This window comes from Chroicocephalus ridibundus, chromosome 6 (assembly GCF_963924245.1).
Source record: "Chroicocephalus ridibundus chromosome 6, bChrRid1.1, whole genome shotgun sequence".
NCBI classification, from domain to species: Eukaryota; Metazoa; Chordata; class Aves; order Charadriiformes; family Laridae; genus Chroicocephalus; species Chroicocephalus ridibundus.
This window is the reverse complement of record NC_086289.1, coordinates 44,876,061-44,902,851: the sequence shown is the minus strand read 5'-3', so window position 1 is coordinate 44,902,851 and position 26,791 is coordinate 44,876,061. Positions and strand designations below refer to the sequence as shown.

Here is a 26,791-nt window from a genome sequence, read left to right as displayed (position 1 = left end):
GCTATCCAAACGGGAAGGCGGTAGTACAGTTGGATCAACACTGGCAAGCCATTTGCTAATGTGGCCTATTGAGGACAATCAACTGGCACCAAAGAAAGCAAGGACTTTGAACGTGCAGAAGCTAACTACCCCTCCAGCATTTTATCAGCCACCACTGCTAGAGTAAGACATCATTAAACCATTGGCGTAACCCAAAAGACTCTTTCCATCCACCAGCTTCACAACTGAACAACAAAAAAGAGCCCACAGGGAAACAAGTATTTAGCTGCCCAGTTGCAGACAGCAAAGTGCCAGCATGCAAAAAAAAACTTAAATAGGATCAGAGATACGACAAAACACACTACGAGGATGCGACCATGCTACTGCTATGATGGGCAGCAGGATCATTATCTTGTAAGGTAGTGTAAGCAAGGCTTCTCCGCACAAAGCACCGGGTGAGAAGAAATAAATCCAGTTTTACAAAGCATGGAGGCAGCAGATTGAACCAACCTAGAGGGAGACACTTGGGAAGAAGGCTGGTGAGGGAGGAGAAGCCCTGGTCACAGCACACCAGCTACCTGACCCTGGAGAACAGCAAATGATAGAGACCCAGCTAGACTGTAACTGTTGCCACATATTTCTTATTTAAATGCAATTTGTTTAATCTCAAGTTGGATTCAACCATCAAAGGCTCTCTTCTGTAGCACACTGACAGTTCACTCTAAATCTCTGCACCTTTAATCCTTTAATTAGCCAAGAAAAATGCGATCTCAACTCTTCCACCAACCTAAGCTAATTTTCTGCATGGAGCTTCCAACTCCTGTAGGTTACAGGTTTTAGCTGCTCGTGTAGCCAAGGGGAAAAAAACAAAACAAAACACCCCCCCCCATTTCCACATAGGGAATGTATGCTCCTCTATGTGCCGCCTCTCCAGAGAGCAAGCTCCTTGAAAAGGCGTTGCAAAAAAAAAAAACAAGAGGGACGCATTTTCACATTGCAGTAGTGGGCTGGGAGGCATAATTATATCACACAATTCAGAGAAAGAGCGAACAGAGGTTTCGACGTGTGGTACGGGGCTGGCTGGAGGAATCTGTGGACAAGGCAACGTTTGCACAGGAGAGGGATAAAAACGGAGAGCTAAGCCAATGCTTGAGCAAGAGAGTGTCATTCCCATCATGTAACTTTGTCCACCTTCCGCAGTGATTTGGGGATGGGAGCTCTGAAGCAAGCAAACAAACCCCCGGATAGACAACCATTTTGGAAGCTGTCTCCAACAGCAAATTTCTCCAGAGATGAGCTCTTGCTATTGCTCAAGAGTGTCACAGCAACACAGCTCTGAAGGCAGAAAAGGAAGATTGCATGAGTCACCCGTGCATCAGGACAGAGATCCATTCAGGCAACTTGAATTACACACCAAGCTTTTCACACGCTCCAGCACAGCAAACCCAAGGAAGGACAAGGAGTGAGGTACAACCTGCACCTGAACACAGACAGCACTGACAGCATCTCTAGGTCAGGATGCTCCTTGCAGGGCAAGGCAAAAGCAACCAGTGCTCTTGCTCAAGGCCTGCTAAAGGCAGGCCCGTGGTGCAGCTGAAGGGACTGCTGGCTTGCCACATGCTAACCCCATGTGGGACATGCAGGAGAAAGAACTTCAGACGTGGCCAAGCCACCTCTGCACAGCCTCCAGACTGTCACGCTGAAGTTGCCACATGCTAATGAATCCGACCCATGTCTGCAACACCACACAGACACAGCAGTTCTCTTTCTAGGTGCAGCCTAGCAAGTCCACGCAGCAGAGCACGGAGCCCGAGGCTATCCCTACCATGGGTGTCCACCTGCTGAGCGTGGACAAGCCGTAGGAGGCCTTCCTGGTAACTGGCCAGGGAACACAGGTGAACAGCACTGAGAGTCACTATGGACCCGGCAAATGCATGCAAACGCAGGAGTGAGAGTAACCTCACCCTGATGAGGAAACGCACAATGGAAGAGCCCTGACTGCATCAAAGGCAGAGGACAGGCATTTCTGCATCTTGCAGTTCCTTAATTCACTTGTGCACTGGGGCCAGGACAAGAACATCAGCACGTGACCAGGACTGCCTTGTTTAAGCTAGCACTTCTGGCATAGTCACAGCAGGATTTCATGCAAGGTGGGGGGGGAGTAAAAAATTTTAGCCTGCTGGTTTTAAGCACCAGCAAAATACTACCCAGGTAGTATTACAGCCCCATCCACATAGAAGGGAGCACTTTGATTGCATGCTCCTTTCCCTCAGTAGAATTTTAGAGGCACTATGTTCACATTCTCCACCTTACTCTGCCCAAATCAGTTCCCCCCAGCTCCCTGGCAAGGAATCCAGCCTCTAAGTCAAAGAATAAGATCTGAGCAACGGTTGCTACACTCCACTGACAACAGATCCCAGTCACACTCAGTCTGCACGTTCAAAACTCACGTTAGTTATACGTGCAAACCAGAAATACGGCTGCACGTGCATCTTGGGGGTCGGCTTAAAAAAACCCAAAACACAACAACAAAAAAAAAACCCAAAAAACCAAAACCACAGAGCTCGGTATGATGATGAGAACCATCAGTATGATGATACGAGAACCTCAATAGGAGAACCTCTATTACCAGCCTCACCACTTCAGCTGCTCCTGAGTCATATAACTGTTCTACGCTGCCACAGGCCTTGAGAAAGAGGCATTTCAAGTGCACAATTAAAGGCAGGCAAACGAGCTCTGCAAACTGCAGTTGCTAGATGTTCCTTCTACGTTCAGTCCTTACAGAACAAAGAGGATGGGAGTAGCCGGCAAGCAGGATTTGACTGGGAAGCTGCATTCTGGTGTCCAGGCAGTCAGCCTGGTAACTGAATCTCTGCGCACTCTTTGATCAATGTGTTACAGAACATCCTTCCACCAACAGTCCTCGGGGTGGGTACGCAAAGGTAGCGAACGGTTACCAGATTCGCTCCAGGCCAGAAAGCAAGCTCATTTTGCAGCACCAGGATGAGTAGGGGTTTTTTTCCTCTTTTCTTTTAAGAAAGAAAGAAAGAAAGGATTCTACAGTGCTCTGAAAGCTGCTAATCAAATTATTAAAGTGCTTAAAAGTTTAATGAAGAAATCAAAGCTATTAAGCAAACATTCAGCTTGATGTCTCTTTCCCTTCTTACCCACCCTACCCTCAATGCATTCAAAACCTCTTTTTGCTGTGCTACAACATGTTTGAACAGGTACTGAGATACAAACAAGTCTTGGCCCCATCTCATACAGAATGGATTGGTTGCAGATGTTCTCCTGCAAGCTACATCTTGCCTTCTGCAAGAGCATTCATCTCCAAAACACATCATTTCACCTACTTTGCCTGAAGCCAAAACTCAAAGGTTATTTAATTTTTATTTTTTTTTTTTTTATTAACTCTAACATACCTACAGCTGTGCAAGCAAAACCCCATCTGGTTTTTCAAGGCACAAAGAGGCGAGCGACTAAGTTTAGATAAATGTAACCAAGTTGGGGCAGTCATCTTTCTGTTCACCTCTGCAGCAGCCAACAGCAATGTCAGGGGTGCAATAAAACAAAAACCTGCTATATTTCAGAGAAGCCTGACATATTTCACTATCTTCCTAGGACAAGTCAGACATGAGCTCATACAGTGGCAGGTGAGTCAGTGACGAGTCAGACAAGAGCTCCTTAATTAAGCTTTAGGGGCAGATGATCCCTCGAAGGTGTAATCAGATTGGTATGGCCAGTGGAAAAATAAATAAAAAAATTAAAAAAAAAAAAGCAGCAGCGGAGTGAACTGTTACACCCCTGCTGAGCCATGCCAGGCAGGCTGAAGGCAGCACGCTGCACAAAGCCGGAGAGCCCCCGGCCCGCAGGAATACCTGGCCATCCTGAACCACTCCCTGGCAGCCAGCGCCTGCCGGCATGCTCAGCCCTGCTTCTCCCAGCAGCAGGGAAACGCTGACTTCCCCAGCCAGCAGGTTACGCTGGGGTCACACCGCGGATGCGGCGTGATGCAGGGGGTCCAGGGAAAGGCGCACCCCAGGGGTTCGACTTTCAGAGGCGAAGAGGGGTGGCTGGCAACAGCTCAGACCTGCGTGGCAGAGAGGGAAGTGGTTACGAGTTAGTCATTCCCAATCACTAACCCACAGAGTCAATCTCAGCCTTTATCAACCCCTTAAAACGCAACCAAGCCACCCCACTTAAGAGAAAGACCCCAGGAGTTCTGCGTTTAGGAAGCTTCCCTGAAATAAGTTGCAAAACACGCACCAGAATATCAGTCTATTGAAACAAAATAACCCCAATTAAGCAGATTGCGATCAGCAGGGTGACTAACAGCATCAGAGCGCTTCGTGCTCGCAACCTCAGACGTGCAGCATGGAAACGGTTTTCTTCCAGCTCGTTTCCCTGCAAACTCCACCTGGAAGCCGGCTCATCCGTGGAGCTGCTCCTCCCGTCGGGCAGGGACCATGCTGCAGCGCTCCCTCTGAACACCAGCAGGACCAGAGCAGCCCAGTTCTCCCCATTTGTATCCTGCACAGATCGGTCTGCTGAAGAAAAAACAACCCAGAAACACAGACTCCAACTTCTACAGCCCTTTTAAGAGGCATGGCAAAGGAAATTGGCAAAAATGACTCAGAGAAGTCAGCACATAAAGAGGATGCCAAATAAAGGTCAAATTTATTGATTCCTTATAGAAACTGTATCACGAAGTGATCAGTCCACGTGCTTGGTCTCTGTCAAACCTTACAGAACTAACCATGACTCTTCTGAAGCTCTTCCTAGGGGCCTCACCACTTCTTTTATGGGTCCAAGTACTGTAAAAGATTTTAGTAGGAGACCTAAAAATCATAGAATGTTTACAGTTGGAAGGGACATTAAAGATCATCTAGTTCCACCCCCACTGCCATGGGCAGGGACACCTCCCACTAGACCAGGCTGCTCAAAGCCCCATCCAGCCTGGCCTTGAACACTTCCAGGGATGGTGCATCCGCAACTTCTCTACGCAACCTGTTCCAGTCTCTCACCACCTTCATAGTGAAAAATTTCGTCCTAATATCTAATCTAAGTCTATCCTCTTTCAGTCTAAAACCATTACCCCTTGTCCTATTGCTACACTCCCTGATAGAGTCCCTCCCCATCTTTCCTGTAGGCTTCTTTTAGGTACTGGAAGGGGCTATATGGTCTCCCTGGAGCCTTCACTTCTCCAGGCACAGACTCTTTTGTGTCGGAGTCCCCTTTGCTCATATGCCTACACAAACGCATCAAGGATGGGTCAGAAAAAAAAGAAATGACTAAGAACGAGTGATGCGAGCGGTCTGTAGCAGAAGAAATGGGAGACAAGGAACTCATCACAAAACCAGCCACCACCTCGCTGATTAATGAACAGGTGTCATTCAGCGCTCAGCCACCCGACAAACGTCTCGCAGGAAGACTTGTTCTCTCCCACCCATGGCAATGCTGATGCTCAAATGCCAACAGAGCAGGTGGTGCTGCCTGCCCCGCAAACACCCTCCAGGCTGGGCACCAAGCCTGGCAGCACCTCTCCCATCCCTTCCCCATGGGAACCTCTTCCAGCCCCACGTTTTAAGGGGGAGGTCCAAGGAGCTCTGGGTGCAGGTTTGATAGCAAACCCAGGCTCACTCTGCTCCCGTTGCAAGGTCAGGAGCAAGTCAGCTCCCAGCCACAGCTCTTGCGGTTGAGCTAATAAGCCCCGACAAGTGGCAGGGTGAGTTTGCTGAGGCTCAGCACCGCAGCTAAGGTAGCCGCCCTGGTGCAGCATCGTGCTCTGGCTACGTAACAACACAGGGCTTTCCTTCATGCTGTAACCCTGCAACGGCCTCTGCATCAGTAATTTCCACACCTAGTGGCCCTGATGGTGGTAAAACTCGAGATATCAAGCAGGGGAAGCAATAATCCAACTAGCACTCGGGTAGTTCCAAGCTTTAGCCTGGAGATATGTTTTGGTTCCTTCAAAAGCTAGTTTGTAAAAAGACTTTAGTGTCCTGTAAATAAGTCAAAATAAGAGGCCTGAAAGCTAAGGCTAGTGATACAGGATGCACAGCAAACAGCAGCCCCCAGCTGTCCCCCCCAGGCATTTCACATCAGGGGTCTAAGTGCTTTACAGCACGGGATCATGGTGACACAGCTCCAAATTTGAGGGTGGGCATGTGGAAAGGGGGAAGAGGGGGAACGGAGGCAGAGGGAATGACTTGCCCAACCCAGATTACATCTAAATCACAGGGAAGGAGCAGCTCTGGGGCTGGCCTCAGACACAAATCCGCTGCTCGTCCGCACTGTTCCCTAGCAGGGCATCTCCGGGCAGCACAGCTTCTCTGCCCAGGAGGAAAGCCTGGTGCTCCCTGGGGCACACAGCCGGTGGGGAGGAGAGCCCCGAGCTGCGGCCCCCACAGGGATGCTCCCCTCCCAGCTTCTTTCAGCGCTGCGAGGCAGCGTGGCCATCACGGCTAACGGGGAAACCAACAGAGCCAGAAAATTTAGATGCAAGTCCCATCTCATTCCTTCAGAAGGGACAGGTCAGCCTTCCAGTGCTGCTTTCCTGCCTTTCCTCTAGCATGTTTTTCAGCTTTCTGTAAAGGTGAATTTAGACAAATTTCAGCAGCTAATATGTATCAGCAGATCATAAAACACTCCTTTTTCATCAGGCAAGTAATATTTTGCTCTCCTTAAAAAAAAAAAAAACAAACAAACAAAAAACCCAAAAAACCAAAAAAAAACCACAACACAAGCAAAACACTCCTATAGAATACAGCTGAGAAAAAATGAGGGAGAAATAGCACTCTCCTCCTGTGGCTCCACCAACTTTTGCTCCAATGTTTAAGTGTTATCTTTAACAACTGGAAATGATAAAGTTTGTATCAATACTCAGGTCTATTTGCAAGAGGATCTAAGCTCTTATTTGTGTAGTTATTCTATTGTGTTTACCATAACAAATCTGACACACCTGCACGTAGCAAAACCTCATGAAAAGATTTCCATTGCATAATAAAGTTCATGCTCTTTCTATACAGAAGCCATACCTACCCAGGACACTTTTTTTTTTTTTGTTAAGCAAGGTAGGACATTTCTTTGAAGCATATGGTCTGCCAAGCACTGGAGCTGAATCCTCAGCGTACAGAGCACCACCAAGGCAACACACACCAAATTATCCTTGCTTCAGCACACCACCGAACTGCTGCTTGTTCTGGATCAAGTTGGTGGGGAAATAACGTCTGTGACAACTGCGATATTTCAGCTGACCCAAGGAAAGGAATGATCATGCCCAAGGGCGGTCTTTGTCTGCGAGGTGAGCAATACCTCTTGCACCAGCCTACCTGAAAACCTTTGCCCAAAAAGTAACTTAAACAGTTATGCAAATATTTTTACACTAAAATTTTTGCAGAGTTTAAGTATCTTCTGATAGCGCTCAGCTGGTGCAGTTTAAGCTATACAGCTCAATGGTATGGGGGACAACTTTTTAGGAAACCCTCTCCTTGCCCCAGAGCGGGCTGCCTTCTTTCTGGCCCAGCTTGCCATGACCTCTGGAAAGGTTAGGAGGCCACTCCAATGTCTCCTTTGAGCTCTGCTGGTCTGCTTTGCATGTTTAGCACTTGTGGAATCCAGGAGAGCTCAGCAGCTTTTGCAAGCCAGACTAGAGGCAGTCCCCATGCTGAATGCTACCAAGAAAAAAAAACAACAACAAACCAAACCAAACAACAAAACACACACACACACACACACAAAAAGAAACCCCAAACATTAATAAAAGGCAAAAAAATCCCCACTCCATAAAACTGCTAGTTTGGAAATTTTGGCACTCGTGGCGCCTTGGTTTCCCTTCTCTAAAATGGCGACTACGCTCCTGATTTGCCTACCAAGCAAAGGTGTTTGCTGATTAGGGAAGTAATGTTTGTGCAGCACTTTGAAGATTTAAAGTACTACATTAATCCTACATGTTGTTCTTAGTAGAAGCCAATTTTTAACTAAGAGGAGGAAGAAAAAAAAGAAGAGGTGATTTAAGTAGTGACCCTCCCCTACTTCAAGATGTTCACTCATCTCCCAACACCAGCTATTCTTATCTGTAAATGTTTTTTTAACCCTTCCTTCTCATAGTTCTCAGAAACCACAAGTCTCATTCAGCTTTTATTTGAAAAATGGCTTCTTTCCAGGCTGTGGCTGTTTCTTGTAAAGTTAATTCCTTTGGTAATACTGCTGGAGGCACATTGGTATGTTTGGTGTGTGTGTATACATATATATTTTCCCCCTTTTCACACGGTGTTGTTTTTATATATGTGTAGTGAAAGATACCTAATCCAGGATTATGATTCTCTTTATTCCTTTCTCATGAAAGTAGGTGGGGCTTTTTTGTGCCAGTTGCGTTGATGAAAATTATGTTTAATTAACACTTTTTCCTCTCCACAGAGACACAAAAAGATTCTCATTAAGAACTCAAAAAAGTTTCTTGCACTTAATTCTCTCCCTCCAATTTTTTTTCCACCAAAAATAGCTAAAACCCTAAGACAACTTTTTCTGAAAGGAGATTAAAAAAACCCAAAACAAACAACAACAAAAAAAGAGAGAGAAGTGTGCCGTCAGTACAACTAGAAGTTGCTTGTGCAAAACAGCAGAGGGATCTGCTGCCCCTGTGGAGGACACAACCCGTCTCCATGACCACTTTTTCTCCATCCTCCTATGTCCGACCCTAACGTCTCCGTGTTTTTCCACTCGCAGATCCTGGGAAGCCTGTAGCGAGCTTTAACTGGTCTCCTGTTATACTGGGAGGGAATCAGCTGCAAACATTTTGACCAGGAATCTAAATCCTACTTGAAAGAGAAGGGCATTCACACCATATTCACACTTTGTCCCAGCGGGTTGGGCGTGCTGGGTGCCCAACACCACTGTGCTGTTTGAAGAGCAGAGCACACACCATTGCAAGGCAAGAGACCCCAATTTTCTGTTCCCAGTGCTGGCAGATACCGGTTCATATAGTCAGTAAATTACTTCGCTCCTCATCCTTCCTAGGCATCGTTAGCTGCAGGGGGGTACGGATTGCCCCTTACGGCGTGCTCTTACACCGCAGCGCAGCTCTGCCCTCACAGAGTGCGCTGGTCTAGTAACGGATAGCAAAACTTCTCACTACAACAACAACAGTTCATATAGGGAAGCTACCTTGCCTTGGCAGGACTCACAAAACAATAAGGGATGCAAGAAAACCCCAAAACAGTTCATATCACAAGACATTTTCTGGACGCTCTGACACAGATCTGTACAGCTGCCTGTAAGGAGTAACAGAAGAAGATGACTGCTAATAAAAACAAAATATACATGACAAAGAGATTAGGGGGGAAAAGCACAATGACATTCTAATGGGAACCTAATGCACTCTTACTCAAGCATAAAAACCCAAACAGAAGCCAGCAGGCCCCTCCTGGCTGGTTCTCACAGGTGAACTGGTTCTTCCCAGCTTCGCTAGCTTGAAAACACCTCCCTGCCGTGAGAAAGGCACGTCCTTCAAAGACAACAAGCCCGGCTTCTCTCTTTCCAGGTAGATGACCTAGGACAAGTTGCATATGCCTCAGCAGCCTTAGCATTATGCCCTGTAATGTCACGCAGAGGGAAACACACTTCACAAGCTCTTCAAGCAGGAAAGCGTGATCACAACCTCTCGGTGCATGAGAGCAATGATGGCCATCAACACCCACCCTGTCTCCCTGACGAGAGGCAGAGCACACTGGAAACAGCCTCTTCAGGCAGGCACGGCTGCAGGGAGCTCGAGGAAGCCAATTCTTGCCACTTCTCATCTGAGACAAATGCCCAAATATGGCAGCGCTCCTGCTTCCCTGAGCTCAGCGAAGAGCCAAGCCCTTAGCTCACACCATTGCATCAGCTCCCCCAGCCTACAGCGTGCGCATCTGAAGGCTGCAACCCCATCTCCTCCTCTGCTTGCTCCTCCCTTCCAGATTGCTTCTCTCCCTTTGGATTACAGGCATTGTTTCCCTTCCTCGCTCCTGCTGTAACAAGGGGTGGTTATCACCAGCAAAATGAACTTTGGCGGGCAACCAGCTGGGCTGAAGAGCAAGCCTACGTTTAGAGCCATGAGAGGATTAGCCGAGTGGCCAGCCAGTGGGTGATTTCAGTGTTCAGCAAGGTCTGCAGACCCTCTGCACAAATGAGTCTTTCCTCTCAGCTGGCCCATGCAAACAGCTAAAGCCTACATCACTGCTGACTAGGAGCCTCTGAGGACAGGGAAATAAAAAAATCCTGTAACAAGACCACTTCCACTTGCCTTCTCCTGGCAGCTTTAAAAATAACATCAAAAGGTAAAAAATTGGAACGCTCCAATTGCACTGACCAACACACCACCAAGGAGTAACTAAGCTAAGTTTTCGCATGAACACCTAGCACAGCCCCACATGCATCTTCATTGGGAGAGTGACCAGCCTTTAAAAAAAAAAGGTTTCATGTATGATGCAGACAGATAATCAGCAGCCAGGACATTAACAGTGTTATTGAAACAATGCACTATTTGAACAGATTGTTTAAGAGAACACTGAACACATAATTAAGGACTGCTGAGTCAAGGCGATGCGCACATCTAATTGCCCTCTCACTGCTTCACTACACTTGTGCACGGTCCTCTAATTAATTTTATAGGGATTGGGAAAAATTTCCCAATTTTACCAGGTGGTTCAGGACACAGAACATATTTAAAATGCAAAATGGAATTAACCAATCTGAAATAAAAAGAGGGAGATAACCCAGCCAAGGAATCTACACTCTCAACCACGGAAACCTGTTATTGCTCACAAGGAACAAATTTAAGTGCATTCCTTTCACCTTCCTTAAAACACAGCTTTCCCAAAGCCACTAACACCAGCCAGCACACACACTCCATTTACTGTTATGTTATCGAGCTTCGCTGGCAAAGGAAGTCTGACATCTGAACATTTTCTTATAGCTGTAGGTACAGCTGAGTTTACCGAGAAGGGGAGACCCAGGGAGCCTGACTGGAACGTGGATTGCAGCTTTGCAGAGCTCCACGTTTCATAACAAAGCCCAGCAAGGACCAACCCAGCTCAGCTCCAGCCTACTGCAGGGCATGAGAATAAAGTGCTGAACTCAGGTATTGCCAACACCTGAATTATGCAAGTCTTGCAGGGCTGGGTGTCTTCAGCAGAATCAAAAATTTGCAAATAAATTTCAGTTTTCATTTAAAAAAAAAAACAAAACACCTTAAAGTTATTTCTGCTTTCTTTTTCCTTAACCCTCGTGACTACCAAAAAAAAAAAAAGAGCTTTAAAAGATTTAGTAGATGCACCCTAGAGGCTCAAAAACCTGGGGGAGAATAAGAAGAACCTGTTTGTCTTTAAAAGGTGTCTCATGACTTATAAGGTGGTATCTTGCTTATGGGGATGGGTGGGTCTGATTCATTTTTTTGATAGCTCGTGTTTGGCAGTAATGTTAACTTTTACTTACCTTGACGTACAATTTTAATTTTTACTTTCCTACTGCAACCATGTTCTTCCCCATGTAACAGGTTCTGCTAGTGATAGGTGATTGCCAAATCTTTTTTTTAGGGGAAAAAGCCAGTGCAGTCGTTTATTTATTTATTTGCACTCAGAGTGGGTGGGGAAGATCGACACAGAGGTGGCACGCTTTTGAAATGCCGTGTTTTATTCTGCTGCAGAAATGGGAGGAGGTATCGCCAGGCATGGGAGTATGGGAATTCTTGGGGTGGAAATATCACACAATAAAAGACACACAGTTCTGGATAAGTTCTTACTTCGCCCAATTGATACGGCTTCTCGCTCAACCTCAAAGGCCTGCTCTCTAACTCAGCATTACAAAACGATAACTGCTTGTTCCTTCACCGCAAGGTTTTAAAGAAAGTTTTGTTGTACCATGTGTACGCATGTGAGAAACTTTGCTCAATTCAGACTATTAAGGCTTTTGTTTTTACGCACTTCAGTGGAGTTTCATTTGTTAAAGATTTTCCTTCTGAAAAGACTGATTAACCTGCTTATATTCTTACTTGTGTTCTCAGGTCATTAATTAAAAAAAATAATCAAGGATGCTTATAAAGTCCTCTGCAATCCAATCTCAATTTGTCATCATTAATTAGCTCAACATTGCATACAAATGAAGAGCTAACCTGATTAGACAGCATGTTTTACTGGAATTCCTACTTAAGGTCATGAAAGACTTCAGAGAGAAAATCTGTAATATTTTCAAAGTGAGCTGCTCATACATATGAGATTACCCTCTCCCCTAGCAGCAACTAGTGTTTCTCTCTGCAATTTTGGCTTTTTTTTTTTTTTCCCTCCTTTTTTCTTCTTCTTCCCCCCTCCCCCTCCTTTAATTAGGAGCTCGTCAAAGACCTGAGCAGAGAAGCAGCCCTGGTGTTACCCTCCTCGCCCTCCCAGCCTGTCCTATACAAAGACTGCTGATTTGGCAAAGGGTGCCCACTGTCCTAGGACAATAAACCTGCCCCATAGAAGGGGTCTGGGAAACTTGAAAAAATGGGGTTTAGGAGAAAATACGATTTCAGGGCTGTTTTCAGAGACATGGCATTTAGATACTCTGCAGGTCTCCTTTTCCCCACCTCCAGAAGATCTAACCTGCGGACCTGCACATTATTCTGGATTACTGCCTGCAAAGTGCGCAGATCGGGAGCTAAACACACAAAGAGAAATCTGAAGCATCTTCACAGGTCTCTAATCCTCCCATCACGGCAGCTCATGCTTTTTAGAGAAATAACCCAGTCCTCTTACCAAGCCCACAACCTTCTCTCCCATGGCCTAATCCGACATGAGTCAGCCCAGAAGAAGCTCGGAGGAGCTCTGGTGAAGAGTGCTGTCAGCCAGGACACCGAATCCCCTACCAGTCACCACCGAGCCTTCCCAGCAGGGCAAGGTGGGTCAGCCTGGCTCATCCACTCCCAAATGGGGAAAGTACGATACAATGGATTTCCTTGCTTAATACTGTTGCCCTGGGGAACAGCAAGAGGGGAAAAAAAGAACTAAGAAACAAGGCTTTCAAGTTTTGGACTCTTAATAAGGGTGGGGCCATCTAGTAATTAAGCTTTTAATAGGTCACTGCAGTGGAAGAAACTCTTCCAGTTGGGTAAGTTCCTAATCCATCATTAAAAAAAAAAAAAAAAGACAACAGGCATTAATCAAAGCATATGAAGTCACATGGGGGGGGGAGGCGGGGGGGATGAGCAACTCCGAGAACTTGCTCTTGCTGAGAGGATGGGGCAATCATTCCTTCTTTCATCAACATTTCACGCATGTTTCCACATTTCTCAGGACGGCAGCGGGAAAGAGAGCCTTCACGTCCTTCCCCACCCACCCCACTGATAAAGCTGTCGAACATATATTACCAACCGCTCAAGAGCCCATGTGAAATGAGTTGGTGGATTAATTAGCAGCAGGGCAGAGCTCTGAAGATGGAAAGATGCTCTGCTGTGAAAGGCATATTGATTGAAGGTCCCCAGCCACCACCACAAGGCTGTCATCATCCGCTGCGAACATACAGCGCGCTGACAGCTCCTGCACGAGCAGATGAATCTAGGTCGCTTGGCTCAGCGCAGGGACACCTGGACTGCACTCGCTGCTCCCTGATCAGACAGCTGTTTGGGACCCCAGTCCTTTAGCAAAATGCACGGACTTATCCCTAGACAGGCTGCAACAGTTACGGAGAGCACAGCTGCATCTGTTGGTTGCATGGCCCACATCAGGGCAAAAGGAAAGGAGGGGAGACACAAACGTGCCTGCCCCCAGGCTGCACACGTTTGGTGATTATAGTCACCGAGGAGCAATCTTTTTTTTTTTTTTAAAGCCAGCATGTAACCTGATCTTTAACTACTACCCACATCTACGTTAAAACTCAGCGTCCACTTCTACCCCAGAAAGCCACCATCACTACAGTGGAACATCTCAAGGGCTTGCTTAACTTTAAGCTTGCAAGTAGCTCGCTTGTCTTTAGCTCTGCTGGAACGGACTACTACACATGTTCAAACCTCCTTTCAAAAGACCGCTTTTCCTAGTTGAAAGGACGGCATCAAACGCTTGGGTTCCCTGCAGCTGCGTTAGATGATTCTTTGTACCATACATATCAAAAGAGAACAATTTTTCGTATCTCCTTCAAAGGACCCTCTCCAGAGCAGTCTGCAAAAAACCAAGGGCAGCATTTTCTTCCTCACAGAAATGGAAAGTAGAACTGAATGGCGATTCCCTTACTTAAAGGGAAGTGAAAATAAATAGCGTGTATAGTCTAAGTGGAGAAACCTGGACATGAATAAGTGGAGAAACCAGAGAAACCATGAACTGCAGCAGGGTATCACTCCCAATGCAGATAAGGAAAAGGTGCAATTTCAACCTCACTTAAAAATCCTTCACCCTTTTATGCATAAAGAAATGAAAAATTTGTTCTTGAGCAGACCTATCGCATTTTAACCCCACAAACCAATTTCCTAGACAAAGTTATTGTTACCAGTTTTAAACAAATTTTGCTGGGCAAGGCTTTTAAAATACAAAGGGTGCAAACTTACAGCGATTTACTGTTATCTGGTATCTTTTTCCACAGTGGAGCACATGGGCTCCACTGCTTTGCCGGCAGCACTCTCTGGGAGGTTTTTTTTTTTTAGTTGGAATTCCTGCCTGATTGTATTTAAATTTGAGATCATAATAGTTCCTCAGATTTAAAAAAAAAAAAAAGCAGGAGAAAATACACACTATTTTAATGCTCTTAGATTTTGATAAAAAGTGTATCTTTTTTTTCTTAAAAAAAAAATTTAGATAAGAAATAAACTAAGTCCCTGCTTTTATTCAGGTAGCGTGAGGTAGAGCGTTATTCACCGTGCCTACTCCAAGTGCCTGAAGGCGAGGAAGGCAAATATTGAACATCTTTAAGACAGTAATATTCTCCACTGCAAACAGCTCTACTCCAGAGCCCTAAACCACAACAGGAGGTACAGCCCCAGCAGTGCTGTGTCGTGGGCTACGAAGTTTCTATAGCTTGAACAATCAAGACACCACGATCAAGAATCAAGAGCTGGCCTTCAAGCTCCATACATTTATTTTTTTTTATAAGAAAGGGATAATTCTGACAGCAAAAGCAGAGCATTAAGTAATAAAACAAAAAAAACCTCCACAAAACCAAAAAAACCCCACCCAATACAACCAAACAACCCAAATACCACAGGGCTGGCCTGAGCTGGTGGCACTGGAGTTCCCATACCAGCTGAAAGAGGGGATGCACATTGAGAAAGAGAAAGCCCCACGCTCCGTGGGTTAGCGCCACTTCCATCCTGCTGGCACAGCCCCACGCACCAAACCTCAGGCAAACCCATGGATGCTGAAGAAAGCAAAGGGAAGCGCTGAAGCCGTGCTTATGCCCACCCTGTGTTTCACTTCAGCACACCTGCCAGACCCAAACGGAGAGCCACTGTTTCATCACGTACGGTCTTTAGGCGACTATCTGTTTGCAAGGCATTTTATTCACCTGGGATTTAGTGATATTATTGAGGGTTAAATTCCCACCACACCCTCCCGGAGCACCCAAGATAAATCTCTCCTTTCTGCATGACATGTCATGCACAGGAGAGGACACAGGTCACTCTGTTCTTGCACAAGCCTGGATATGTATCATATGAATAATGTCACCACTGGCATCAGGACCACAGCCGGAGAAGGAGCAAAGCGATGTTGCGACCTTACCGTCCACGTTGCTGACTTTGCTGTGCTGGACTGTTGAAATGATACATCGAAGCTGTGAGGTCCTGGGTAGTCTGTGTTGGAAGGGATGGCTGGGGAGGGTGAGAGGGCATCAAAAGTCGAGCTGGGCTGGGCGTAAGGCGAGGGGGCCGTGACGCTGTTCTGCGCGTGCTCCGTGTTGTAGGGGCTGGTGGAGGAAGAGCCATTCTGGATCTGCTGGTCCATGCTGTTCAGGAGCCCCAGGTTTGTGTACTGCGGCTAGAGGCAAAGAGATGCACAGAAGTGTTACAGAAGCAACGTTAGCACAGGCTGGCTAGCCACGGCATGGTCTTCACGACGGAGGATGCACAGCATGATCTCAGCACCATCGAACACATGTCACACCGAGAGGAGGGAGATTTGCAATGGGGATTGTCACACCCCATTTTACATTGGTGACTGAAACAGAAAAAAGTAAAGCTTCTCACAGCCATAAAGCAGATCAACAACCGAGCTGGGAAAAGAGCTAGCACTAACAAGGAGGTGATTCACAGCGCAGCAATCATCACAAGGAGACAGGCTCCCTGTGTCTAACAACACCAGAACCGAGACCCTTTTGAAAAGACTGCTATAACCTGATAAAATTCACCAGCTTCATTACAGTGCAACTGGCCGTAGCTTGTACAAGGCCACATCATCTCCGACAGCCTCACAGTCTACACAAAAACTGCTCCCCTTCCTTTGGATCTGATCCTGCTATGCATGGTGACGTTTAGGATCTCTTGCTCAGGTAGTAACTGCACTGAAGTGTGAGAAAAGGTTCATAGCCCTTAGCCAGGTTACACCATGCACTCGATGATTCCCAGTGACTGTCACAGACAGTAGTAGAGAGGAATTAAAGTTCTCATCAAGCAGCATGGTACCTCACAGCACGGAAGGCTTCCCCACATACTTCAGCAGCCGCAGTTGCACAGTGTGTAGCACTTAAATGAGCAGATGTGATTGTGCCCCAAAAGTATCCTCCGGGTATAAGTGACATATGAAACAGTTGAAGAAATAAAAATGAAGGCTAGAGAACGGAGTACAGAAAGGCAAAGGTTAGATCACGGAGAGGTGAGCAGGAAAAATCACATGCCTAATGCCCTAAACTCCATGTGCAACCCTGGTGCCCCAACTCAAACAGATGAAAGGGGAACAAATTTCAGAGAAAGGTGAGAAGAATGCGCAAACTCTTTCAATGCCTCCCTGTAATGCAGCAATAGACGACAACTTTTCAGCCTGCAAAAGAGCCAGTGATGAGAGAGGTGGAACACAGTATGACAGAAATGGATAAATTCCTAAACAACATGGGGGAAAAAGCAAACAGGAAATTAATTTTCATGCTATCTTAATAGAGGAGTTGGGCTACATGAAAACACCTTGAGCAGGATTTTGGTTTAAATGCACACAGAGTGGTAGTTCACAAAGCCCACAGATTAAACATGGATTTTCTGCCACAAAATGCTGCGGATACTAAAAGCCTACATATGTTCAAAAAGGCATCAGACAATTTCTGCTGGAGAAGGCAGCGTATCTGATTTTAAAAGTCTGAACCACAAACAGTTGAAAGCTGGGAAAGTACTCTGAGGAGAGAGAGTTACACAACTGCCCCAATCTTTTATTCCTCCAAAGGACCCAGCGTTCACCACGAAGAGTGTGAACCAGGTCATTGGTACACAGGGTTCAACCAGGCACACGTAGTGTGTGTGTCCAAAGGGCATTGTTTATTCCCAGTTTAGGGAGAGCATTATCCAAAAAACGTTTCTGGTACCCATCCCCACCAGCTCTGGGATCATCCAGGAACACACAGCAATACACACACCTGGTTCTGCAATCACCAGCTGATGTGGCAGAAGGGGCTCAGGCTCTTCCCCTTGTTCAAGGGGCCCAAGCACCTCACAACCTCTCTGCATCATACAACTTCAATCCCATCTCTCAGTACTTCAGCCAGTCTGCTCCAGACTTCCCTCTTCTTTCCAACAGTTACTCCTTTTCCAGAGACAGCTCTGTATTATCAGCCAAATGTCAAAGGCTCCCTGAGTCAGAGCACGAACAGCAAGAAGCTTTCCCAATACCGGGAGTCCCACTAGCCTAATGAAGCTTCAAGCACATGATCGCTCTTCCAAGAAACTGAAAGAGAACGGCACAAGCTACCTGCTGACCTTCCTAGGGACTTTGGACAAGCCATTTAACACCCAGTTTCTCCAGTCATTTCAACCATGGAGGAAAACATTTTGGTCCCTCCCTACACCGAAACACTTCGCACTCTCAGCTGTCCTTCCAGAAGAGGAGGAAATAGAGAAATCTGAGCCACCAAATAGAGCTCTTCCTTGGGCTTCTGGTCTCCATTTCACTGTAAGAGGCTGATATTTTATGGGGTTTTAATTAAAAATCCAAGCTGAGCCTGGTGCCTTGGGTCTTCAGCAAGGCACATTGGACTTTCCAGAGATGGATCAGCTTGCTAATGAGAGCCGTGGTGCGAAAGAGAAGGTCTGGTGGGGAATGGCACAAGGGATTTCATTTTGGGAGCTGGAGTGATCTGCAGAGAGAAGGGAGAGCTGGTTCCCTCCCTTGCTCTGCCAGCGACACACTGTGTCCTTGGGCAAGCCACCTCGCCTCCCCCTCCACCCTCAGCCTACTTCAGGCAGCAAGGTCTGCAGGGCAAGGATTGCTCCTCGCTATGTAAAAAGTGCTCTGCTTAATGGGCCTCCGTTTTGTCTGAGGCCTTCAGGCAGCAGAGTAATAAAAGCAATTACATATTGAGTCTTAATCCTGGGCGAACCAGTGACTCTCTGTATTGCCTCAGGTTAGTCATTTGCCCTCCCTGCCTCAGTTTCCCCATCTATAACAGCAGGGTTGTTATAGATGCCCAGCACCCCTCTTAGATGGGCAAAGAAGTATCCGCAATTGGACTCAAAGCATGCCAAATAGCTGACACAGGAGAAAGCGATCCAGACTGGTTCTTCCTCTCCCAAAGGAGATCGCAGCTTTGGCAATACAGATGACAGTTATGTCTCATCTCCTGCAGGCTATTCAGCCTACCAAGACCTATTTAACGGACATTTGGTCCATGCTTTCCCTTGAAGCCACTTCTGTACGGAAAGAGCCACAATGCTGGTGTCCTGCACCAGGAACAGTCTTTTTCCTACTTTGTATTTAATAAAAACCACAAACCTCCCTGCCCTCCTGCCCCAGAATACCCTAATAAGACCTGAGGACTTCTCAAAAATGTAGAGCTATCGCTCAGTTGTTTCATTTCTCCTGGAGATTAGCATCAGACACACTCCCTAACCAGCAGAATGATGAAAAGACGGCTGTGATGAGAACAGTCTCCTAAACCAGCTCAGACAGAGAGACAGCAAAACAATAGTGTTTCAGCTTTCACTTAAAAACTATTCCCTCTAATCCCAAGCTATTTAAGATGCTGGAGAAAGATGACCAAACGAGTAGTCGGCGTTAACAAGACAGCACAGTCTGGAAACGCTGAAGATGCTGCCTGGAAGTCAACTAAAAAAAAAAATAAAATAAGTGCCCCATTAAAATTCAAGATATCCTTAAGAGAATCGAAGATCTTTCTCATTCCTTTCAGTCCAGGGACCATCTGTCTAAATGTTACCAGCGGAGCAGCCATTCCACTGCATTTATACACTCACATGCCACAGCCGAATGCCATGTCCCCATTTGCTCTTTAAATAACTATTAATCTCCTTGCACTTATCCCTGCGCTGACACAAGCAGCTGTTGGACTCCCCTTCTCCCCCTCCGAGTCCCACCAGCCTTTCACCTTCCCTGGCCTCTCACTCCCCTCCCCAGGCAGGTGCTCCATCCCCCGTGACAAAGCCAGACACCAGGTTTGTACACACACGAGCACTAAAGCTTGTCTCGCAGCTATGCCCCAAGGCAGGCGGAGAGTTGTTTGCGCTCAAGGGGTCAACATCTGAATTGCTTGCAAGGCTTTTGGAGGAATCAGATAAGGCTTTGGAGGCACACGCCTTCTGACAACACAACAATTAGAGGGGCAGCAGGCCCGGGGAAGGCGCTCGAGCAGGAATTCACTTGCCGCCGATGCAATAAAACCCCTTCGCCCCAGCCAGGCTGGGGATGGCGAGAACAAAGAGAGCAAGGGGCTGCGGGCACCTCTGCAAGGCATTGCCCTCCAGGAGGGATCTGCAGGGCGCGCGTTGGCACACACACAGCCTCCTTTCACCGTTTACAGAGAGAGAAACACAACAGCATTCAATTCAGAAATTAATTCTTGCCAGGTTGGTAGCCCAGAATTTAGCACATGCTCATGTTTTGCTGCGGGGTTGTTTTAACCAGCTGCAGGATGTAGTCCCACCACCAGTTCCTGGCAGGAGAATGCTATTTGGTGGAAAGAAGAGAAACGCGTGCAAAGCTGAAAGAACAGATTATTTAATTTTCAGTGCCTTTGTTCTCTGTTTTGTTCCCTCCATCGAGTTTCTGAAACTATTAATATTGCTGAGGCATTAAAAAACCTTCAGGCGAATTTAACTGCAAATAATTAGAGCACTACCATTAGATCTTAAGACTATGTATTTTGGGATATCATTTCAATAATGTATTTTGAACGATCGGTTTCACTTCTACAGCCCATCAGCTTCACTTTCAGGTTTCCACGCTAACTCACGCTTCTAGATCAGGACAACCATGGTTTCACTGGCGAGGCTGCTGAATTCAAAACCAGACTGAAAACTGCAGAATTGTTTAATCACGGTTTTGCTGTCGGGAGGACAGACCTCCCTAATGAACGCCATGGACAAGGTAAGGCTGAAGCCTCCTGACCCCAGCGGCTCCAGGGTGCTTGCCACAAGAGGGCAATGCAAATGCTCCACCACGCACGGTAGAGCTGTTGTGCCACGGAAGATTCCTCAACCCACCCAAACCGAGGCCCTTCTCACCCTGCCCTGCAGCAAAAACCCACCCCAGTTCTTCAGCCACAGCCTGCTTTTAAGTCCATAATGTCAATTGATAAGATTATGAGATAGATCTGCAAAGAGACCCTCAGTATAAAGGCACGAGGGAAGTAACACAAATGAAGAGTTCTCAAGGGGACTTCCACACCAAAAATCCCCTAAAATACACAGCTCCAGCTATTAACTACCCGATTATCAACCTTTCAGAGAAAGTTTTGAGAGTTTCTCCACTTGAGAAAATAAAAGAAAAGTTGCTATCTGCAGGTATAGAACACCTAGATGCCTCCACCCCTATCAAAACCTTTCTTCGTATCTCCAAAAGAAAATGCATCTATGTCGTGCACACGTACTGACAAAAATTTGAGTTTTCACCTCTGTATCTATGCAGCTCAAGAGCATTGTCCAGCTCCTCAAAAGGTCTTGCAAAACACCACCACCGATGCTTATTCCCCAAACATACAAGATGATGAAACTAATAAACTACCATGGCTGTTAGCAATGAGATTTTGCAAGGCATTTTGCTAATTCTGTGCTTTGTCCTTGACTGCACCACGACTGATGTACCAGGGCTAACAGTTGCAGGACTAGTAGGAAGAAGCTTACAGAGACTTTTCAGTGCTGGATCAGGTAAGGATTCAGATTCCTGTTGGAGAACAGCTCTCAAAAGCAGCAGGATAAATGTTTTCCAGAGTGCTCAATGCCTATCCAAATCAGAAGACAGACACCTCAAACACCTCAACCTAGTTTTTCAAACCTTCCTAGCAAAGGGTTTAGTAGGTGGAAATAAAGTACTTAAGCTCAACAGAAGTGGTTCTATCATAATTATTAATCAAGATATTGCTGACTGCAAGACCACGTAGCTTTGCCAGTTGCTCAGACGGCAGCTGATACAATACCTGATGTAGGCACACTGCTTGTGCCATTACAAAGAAGTGCCAAGAAATAAAGGGCTCCACCCATGCCCCTCAGCTAAGATCAGGGCTAAAGCCGAAAGAGATATTTAACTCACTCATCGCAATGCAAGATGTGATTTGGTTTGCATTTCTAGCCTCTTTTCTCATAAAAAAAAAAAAAAAATAAAAAAAAAAAGAAGAGAGACTGAAAAAATTCTTCATGCGTCAGACTTTCCACCCAGATCGCATACATCTGGACTGAAGTCCTTTCAGGAGGAACAAGCTCAGTTTGGACATCACTTTGGTCCCTTCCAAGCCATGAGGGCAAGACACATACAGTCATTTCAACACCAGCTCATGCCCAGATCCCCGGGGAGAGCCGGGGTGCTGGCGGCAGGTCTCACAGCCTCCACACTCCCCCCAACTCCATTTCTAAAATGGAGACAAATCCCATAAGTCTGTTTTGAAGAGGTTTTTCGACAGAGCTACTGTGCAGTTAAATATATCAAACGCTCATAAGCCCACAGATAAAACGATAATGTGCACTCAGTGTGAAGAGCGAGGGAGCAAATAACTTTGGCTCAACCAAAGATATCAACAATTACCAAGATAGGTTCTCAGGCACTATAGCTCCTTAAGCTCTAATTACCACGTGTCACGGCTTTTAGCACTATAACATATCAGTCTGATTTGAGGTATCTTACTGTTGGGTCATTGTTTTTTCCACGAAAAGAGGTGACTATTTCTCATCCCAGTAGCATTACAGGATCCCAGTATGACGGAGTGCATCGGACTAGAAGAGGCCCTGGAGTCAGTAACTCTAGTCCTGCCTATTAGACCCGCTGCAGCGTAACCCAACATTTAATGTCCCTCAGCTCAATCCCACCTGTAAGCAGGGAATACAAGTATTTCTGGATACCGTCTCCTGTATTAATTAGAAGAGGATCTATTTGGGGTCTATTGGGCTATGCAATAAACATGATCACAGCAATTTTAAGGAACTAAAGAATTGTAAAGAACAAAAATAAATTCCCCTTCCAAAAGGGGCAAGCCTCCTGTAAAAAAAAAAAGTGTGTTTATATATACTACAGTCTCGGAGTATATACATATTTCTCTAGTCCTGCACAGGTATTTCATGTGAAGTATTAGAATAACCCCAGCCGGTTGTCTGGACACCTTCCATCACCACCTAAACACATAAAGCACAACATAAAGAAAACAGAATCCTTCGTTTTACTCAGCTTGGAGGGGGCGGGGGGGAAGACAGACCCAAGACAAACCAAAACACTCAAAACCCACAAAACACAAGTGACCAACTGAATTCGTGCCACCGTGTTTAAAGTTCAGATATATAAGCTTACAAATTTGCCTGCTCTGCCTACTTAACACAGCATCCCTTCCCTTCAGCAGTTGCCAATCAACCCTTTGGCCACGGCCAGCTTCGGAGACAACGCACTAGCTATGCTAAACAGGAGAAATCAGTGCATGTCAGTAATTTACAAACACACACCATCACACTTGAAAAACACTATGGTTTCTATACTGGGGCGGGGGGGAGGAAAGTCTGGGTGATTTTCACCAGGATTAGCTATTCCAGCCTGCACATCATGCCGCACCTACACCCTTTAGGCTTACACAAGCAGCACAATTTTAAGAGCCATACCCTTTAAGGCTGCAGCCCATGCATTTCCACTCAGACGCAGTTCTGTTAAACTCAGCAGAACTTCTTGTCCAAGTAAAAGTCCACATATGCAGGTATTTGGAGGCTTGGAGAATAACACAAATTCATAAAGAGTAACAAGAGGGCAAGTTTCTGTCTACCCATAAAGGCTGTAAGCTTTCAAGTCGAGTTGTTCCCTCCAGCTGTAATTGTTTTGCTTTTTAGCTAAACTTTGAGATTTGCCCCTTGGTTAATTCATTTACTTTAACTCAGCAAGAAGTATTTTTCAGCCAGAAGCAGGGTGCCTTTTAAAACAAGCACAGCCCAAAGCAGGAATGCCTGTAATTCCTGACTCCTGCCACCTGCCACAGGTTCACGTAAAAGAGCTTGTCTAATTCGAGGATTATCAGAATGACAGTGCATCCCACTTCACACAAATATTAAGTCTGGACAACCTATATTGTGTAAGTATTTCTAAGTATTTCCCAACGCATATAAAAATAATATTACTGGCTTCCTTAGAGCTGTGTTTTAGGCTTTTAGTTAAAAAAAAAATATTCTGAATTGGGCCCTTGGAAAAAAAAGTTCCCCTTGCGCAGAAAAAAACCCTTAATTTCTGAAAGTCAGAAGATTTTACACAGGCCTTCATTAGAGTATCTAGGCTATGCTTAGTTATTTTGAAAATTCAGACAGTTTAAAACAGGAAGTCGTCGAACATCTACCCCCCCGCACACAGATAGTCATTTCTTTACTCCGAGCTTGTGCACAGCTATTTCTTTGACATGTAATTGGAAAACATATAAACAAAGGGGGGGGGGGGGGAAGTCATACAATATCGTCTCTATGAGATGCCAGAAATCACAAGACATCAGAACTCAGTGATCTTACAGCAAATTGATTAATAACCCAAACACTCAGCTTCCTAAAACTAAAACAGAGGCCAAGAGTTTCCTATGTTCTCCTATTACCAGCTGGACAACACAATGTCAAAGATTTGAAGAGCCATGAAGTACAGACGATTTGGAAAGGCACCCCCCCTCACACTCCTAAGAGAGGTAAACGTAACTGAAGACAAAGACCTACAGCGGGAAAACCAGAAAAAGACAGCAAGATTTCAGCAAGGCATTTTTGCAGCTAAGAAGAGCTGTAGGATCGCAGCTCAGCAGGGTATCGAGAAATCCTATACACTGGGTTTGTACAGCAATGTTGAAAAGTTGGATTGAAAAAACTAAAAGTCTTTAAATATAAGAGGAAGCAATTAAAATACAAACGGGGAGGAGAAGCGGGGACTGGGGAAGAAAAACTCCAGTAGCTGATTAAAGCTGCCTTGTTTCTTGAACTCTTTACTGGACGGCAACCGCCGATGGTTATCAGGCATTTCAGACGTGCAGCATTTTATTGCGTTGAGAGGGCAGCATTGGGCTGGACAGGATATCTGTGTGTCATCCACAGTGAAAGCCTGCAGACACCGTAACCACTAAAATATGGCCATAGGGCACAAGGACAACGAATAAGAAGGGTCAGAATAGCACCAGGAATTGAAGTTAGCTCTCAAATTCACCATTATGCTCAATAAAAATCAGAATACGGCAGCTTTCAGACACCAAGGTAAAATACTCCAGTTAGGCAGCATTTTAGTCAGAACAAGAAATTCAGATCATCTGCAAGTTAAATAAGTCAAGCAGTTAAACACACACAAAAAAAAGGAGAAAAAAAAAAAAGCAGCCACACACATAAACCCCCCCACACCCACTCTTTGAAGCGTGGTGCAACTACGGAATATAAGAATTCATAAGAAGAGTTATAGGAGGGCAAAGGGCAAATTAAAACAAGTTAGAGCAAGCAAAGGAAAAGAGTTACACTGCAGCACGAGAGTCCCTACAGATTAAAAAGAAAGTCTATTAGATTTTCTATTGTATTTGGCCATTTTGTCTGTCCGAATCAGGTGAGAAAACTCCTGGATGACGTTCTCAAAAGCCCAAGACACCAAAGAGTAGACCCAAGCAGCACCATCGACTGAGAAGCTTTCAAGATTGAGTGGGGCTTCAAGGGGACTGGCTGCCAAATTCTGATTATTCCCCAACTGCAGAGAACAAAAGGAGGCAGGGCTTTGCCCTCCAACGCTTTATTTTGTATATTAAAGCAGCTCCTGGCCTGCACCACGCTGGTGTTGCCTGCACCCTAGGATCTGTTTGGGTTCAGTAGAGTGACATGCACAAGGCTGGGAGACCACCCTAACCACCCTCCCTCTGCTGTACATGGCAAAAGCACAGCTTCACACCACTGCTGCAACCCGCTCTGGAGATGGGCAGCAGTTTGATATGCCTTTTTACAGACACCAGGCTGTGCACACTCTAAACCCCAAAACTGGCCTTTGAGGGGGTGTGTGCATGTGGGTATATACGGAGACAACGTGCACGCAATGGCAGCGCTTCTTCCACAAGTGACTTCACCAGCCTTACAACCATCAAGAACATTCTCCCCCAACCATTTAAATCACATTATCCCATATTCTGCACACCAAGGGCTTCCATGGGGCTCTCTGGTATGGACCCTTCAATGTCTAACACCACAACGAAACCCACTTTTCAGTACTTCCCTCCCTGCCCAATACTGCTGACTTCAGCAAACGTTAAGACGCACAGTGCCATTTTCATTTAATACAAGGCGCAGCTTTGGAGATCTACGCTTGAGGCTCTCCACTGGACAGACCTTTCGCTATCTAAACTGAAAAGTTGATAGATTCATTCTTCAATATGGAAGAGCTCACATTAACAGAAAGACAGGAACGTTTTCTGCTCAAGTGGAGCTTTTATAATTTTAGTGGTTGCTTCTTGCAATAAGCACGTTAGCCAAGGTAACTGCAAGGCATTTCTAGTCATTTGCCCCCAAAGTTACGCTGACTGCATGTGTTTTCTGTAGCCAAATACAGAAAGGGGTTCTTCCAGATTTTTCGAGTAACAGCATACCTGCTAATTTCCATCGAATACCATATTTAACTCCCTACCCCTCCAACTTGAACATTCACAGTTCCTTTCAAACATGCAGCACAGTGGACTGACAAAAGCTCATCTCAACTATTTTCCCACCTTAATATTCAAGTAGTAGTTTCCCGTGTGCAAAATATTTGAGCATACCTAGCCAGTGTATGTTCTAGTTTCCTTTTTAAGAACGTCTTGTACGCTTATCTGCTGGTGAAAGAGGGTGGAGGTAATTTCACTCATCTACTTAGCTCCAGTCAATCACCACCAGCCCTCCTCAGGGAGCTAATTCTTCGGCTAAGTAATGCAGAGTAAACAAACTGCAGCAGGGAGAAATGACAGTAAAGGCTTGCAAAGGCAATTGAGGATCTCGGACACACAACTTAAAAATTTGCAGGATCCAAGTTTTACAGAGCAGTCAGAATTCTATGCTTTCCCTTGAGCAATCACACCCCCCAAAGGTATTTTGTGATGCACAACCAAGACATCACGATGTTACCTAAAACAAAAAAAAAAACCAAAAAAACAAACGAGCAAAATGATGAAATACTTTGTCATTTCCCATGCAGCAGAGAGATTCACTTGCTGACTCCACACTTTTGTTGGCAGCATG

At 45.8% G+C, this 26,791-nt stretch overlaps 1 protein-coding gene across 4 annotated transcripts in view; it reads right to left on the bottom strand.

Moving 5' to 3' along the window:
• The window catches only part of TP63 (tumor protein p63), an 88,063-nt gene that overhangs the window by 37,171 nt on the left and 24,101 nt on the right, over positions 1-26,791 (bottom strand). For all 4 annotated transcript variants that reach the window (XM_063338144.1, XM_063338145.1, XM_063338143.1 and 1 more), the window contains one exon: positions 15,696-15,950. In XM_063338144.1, the coding sequence (XP_063194214.1) occupies positions 15,696-15,950 (255 nt within the window). The remainder of the gene's footprint in view (positions 1-15,695; positions 15,951-26,791) is intronic.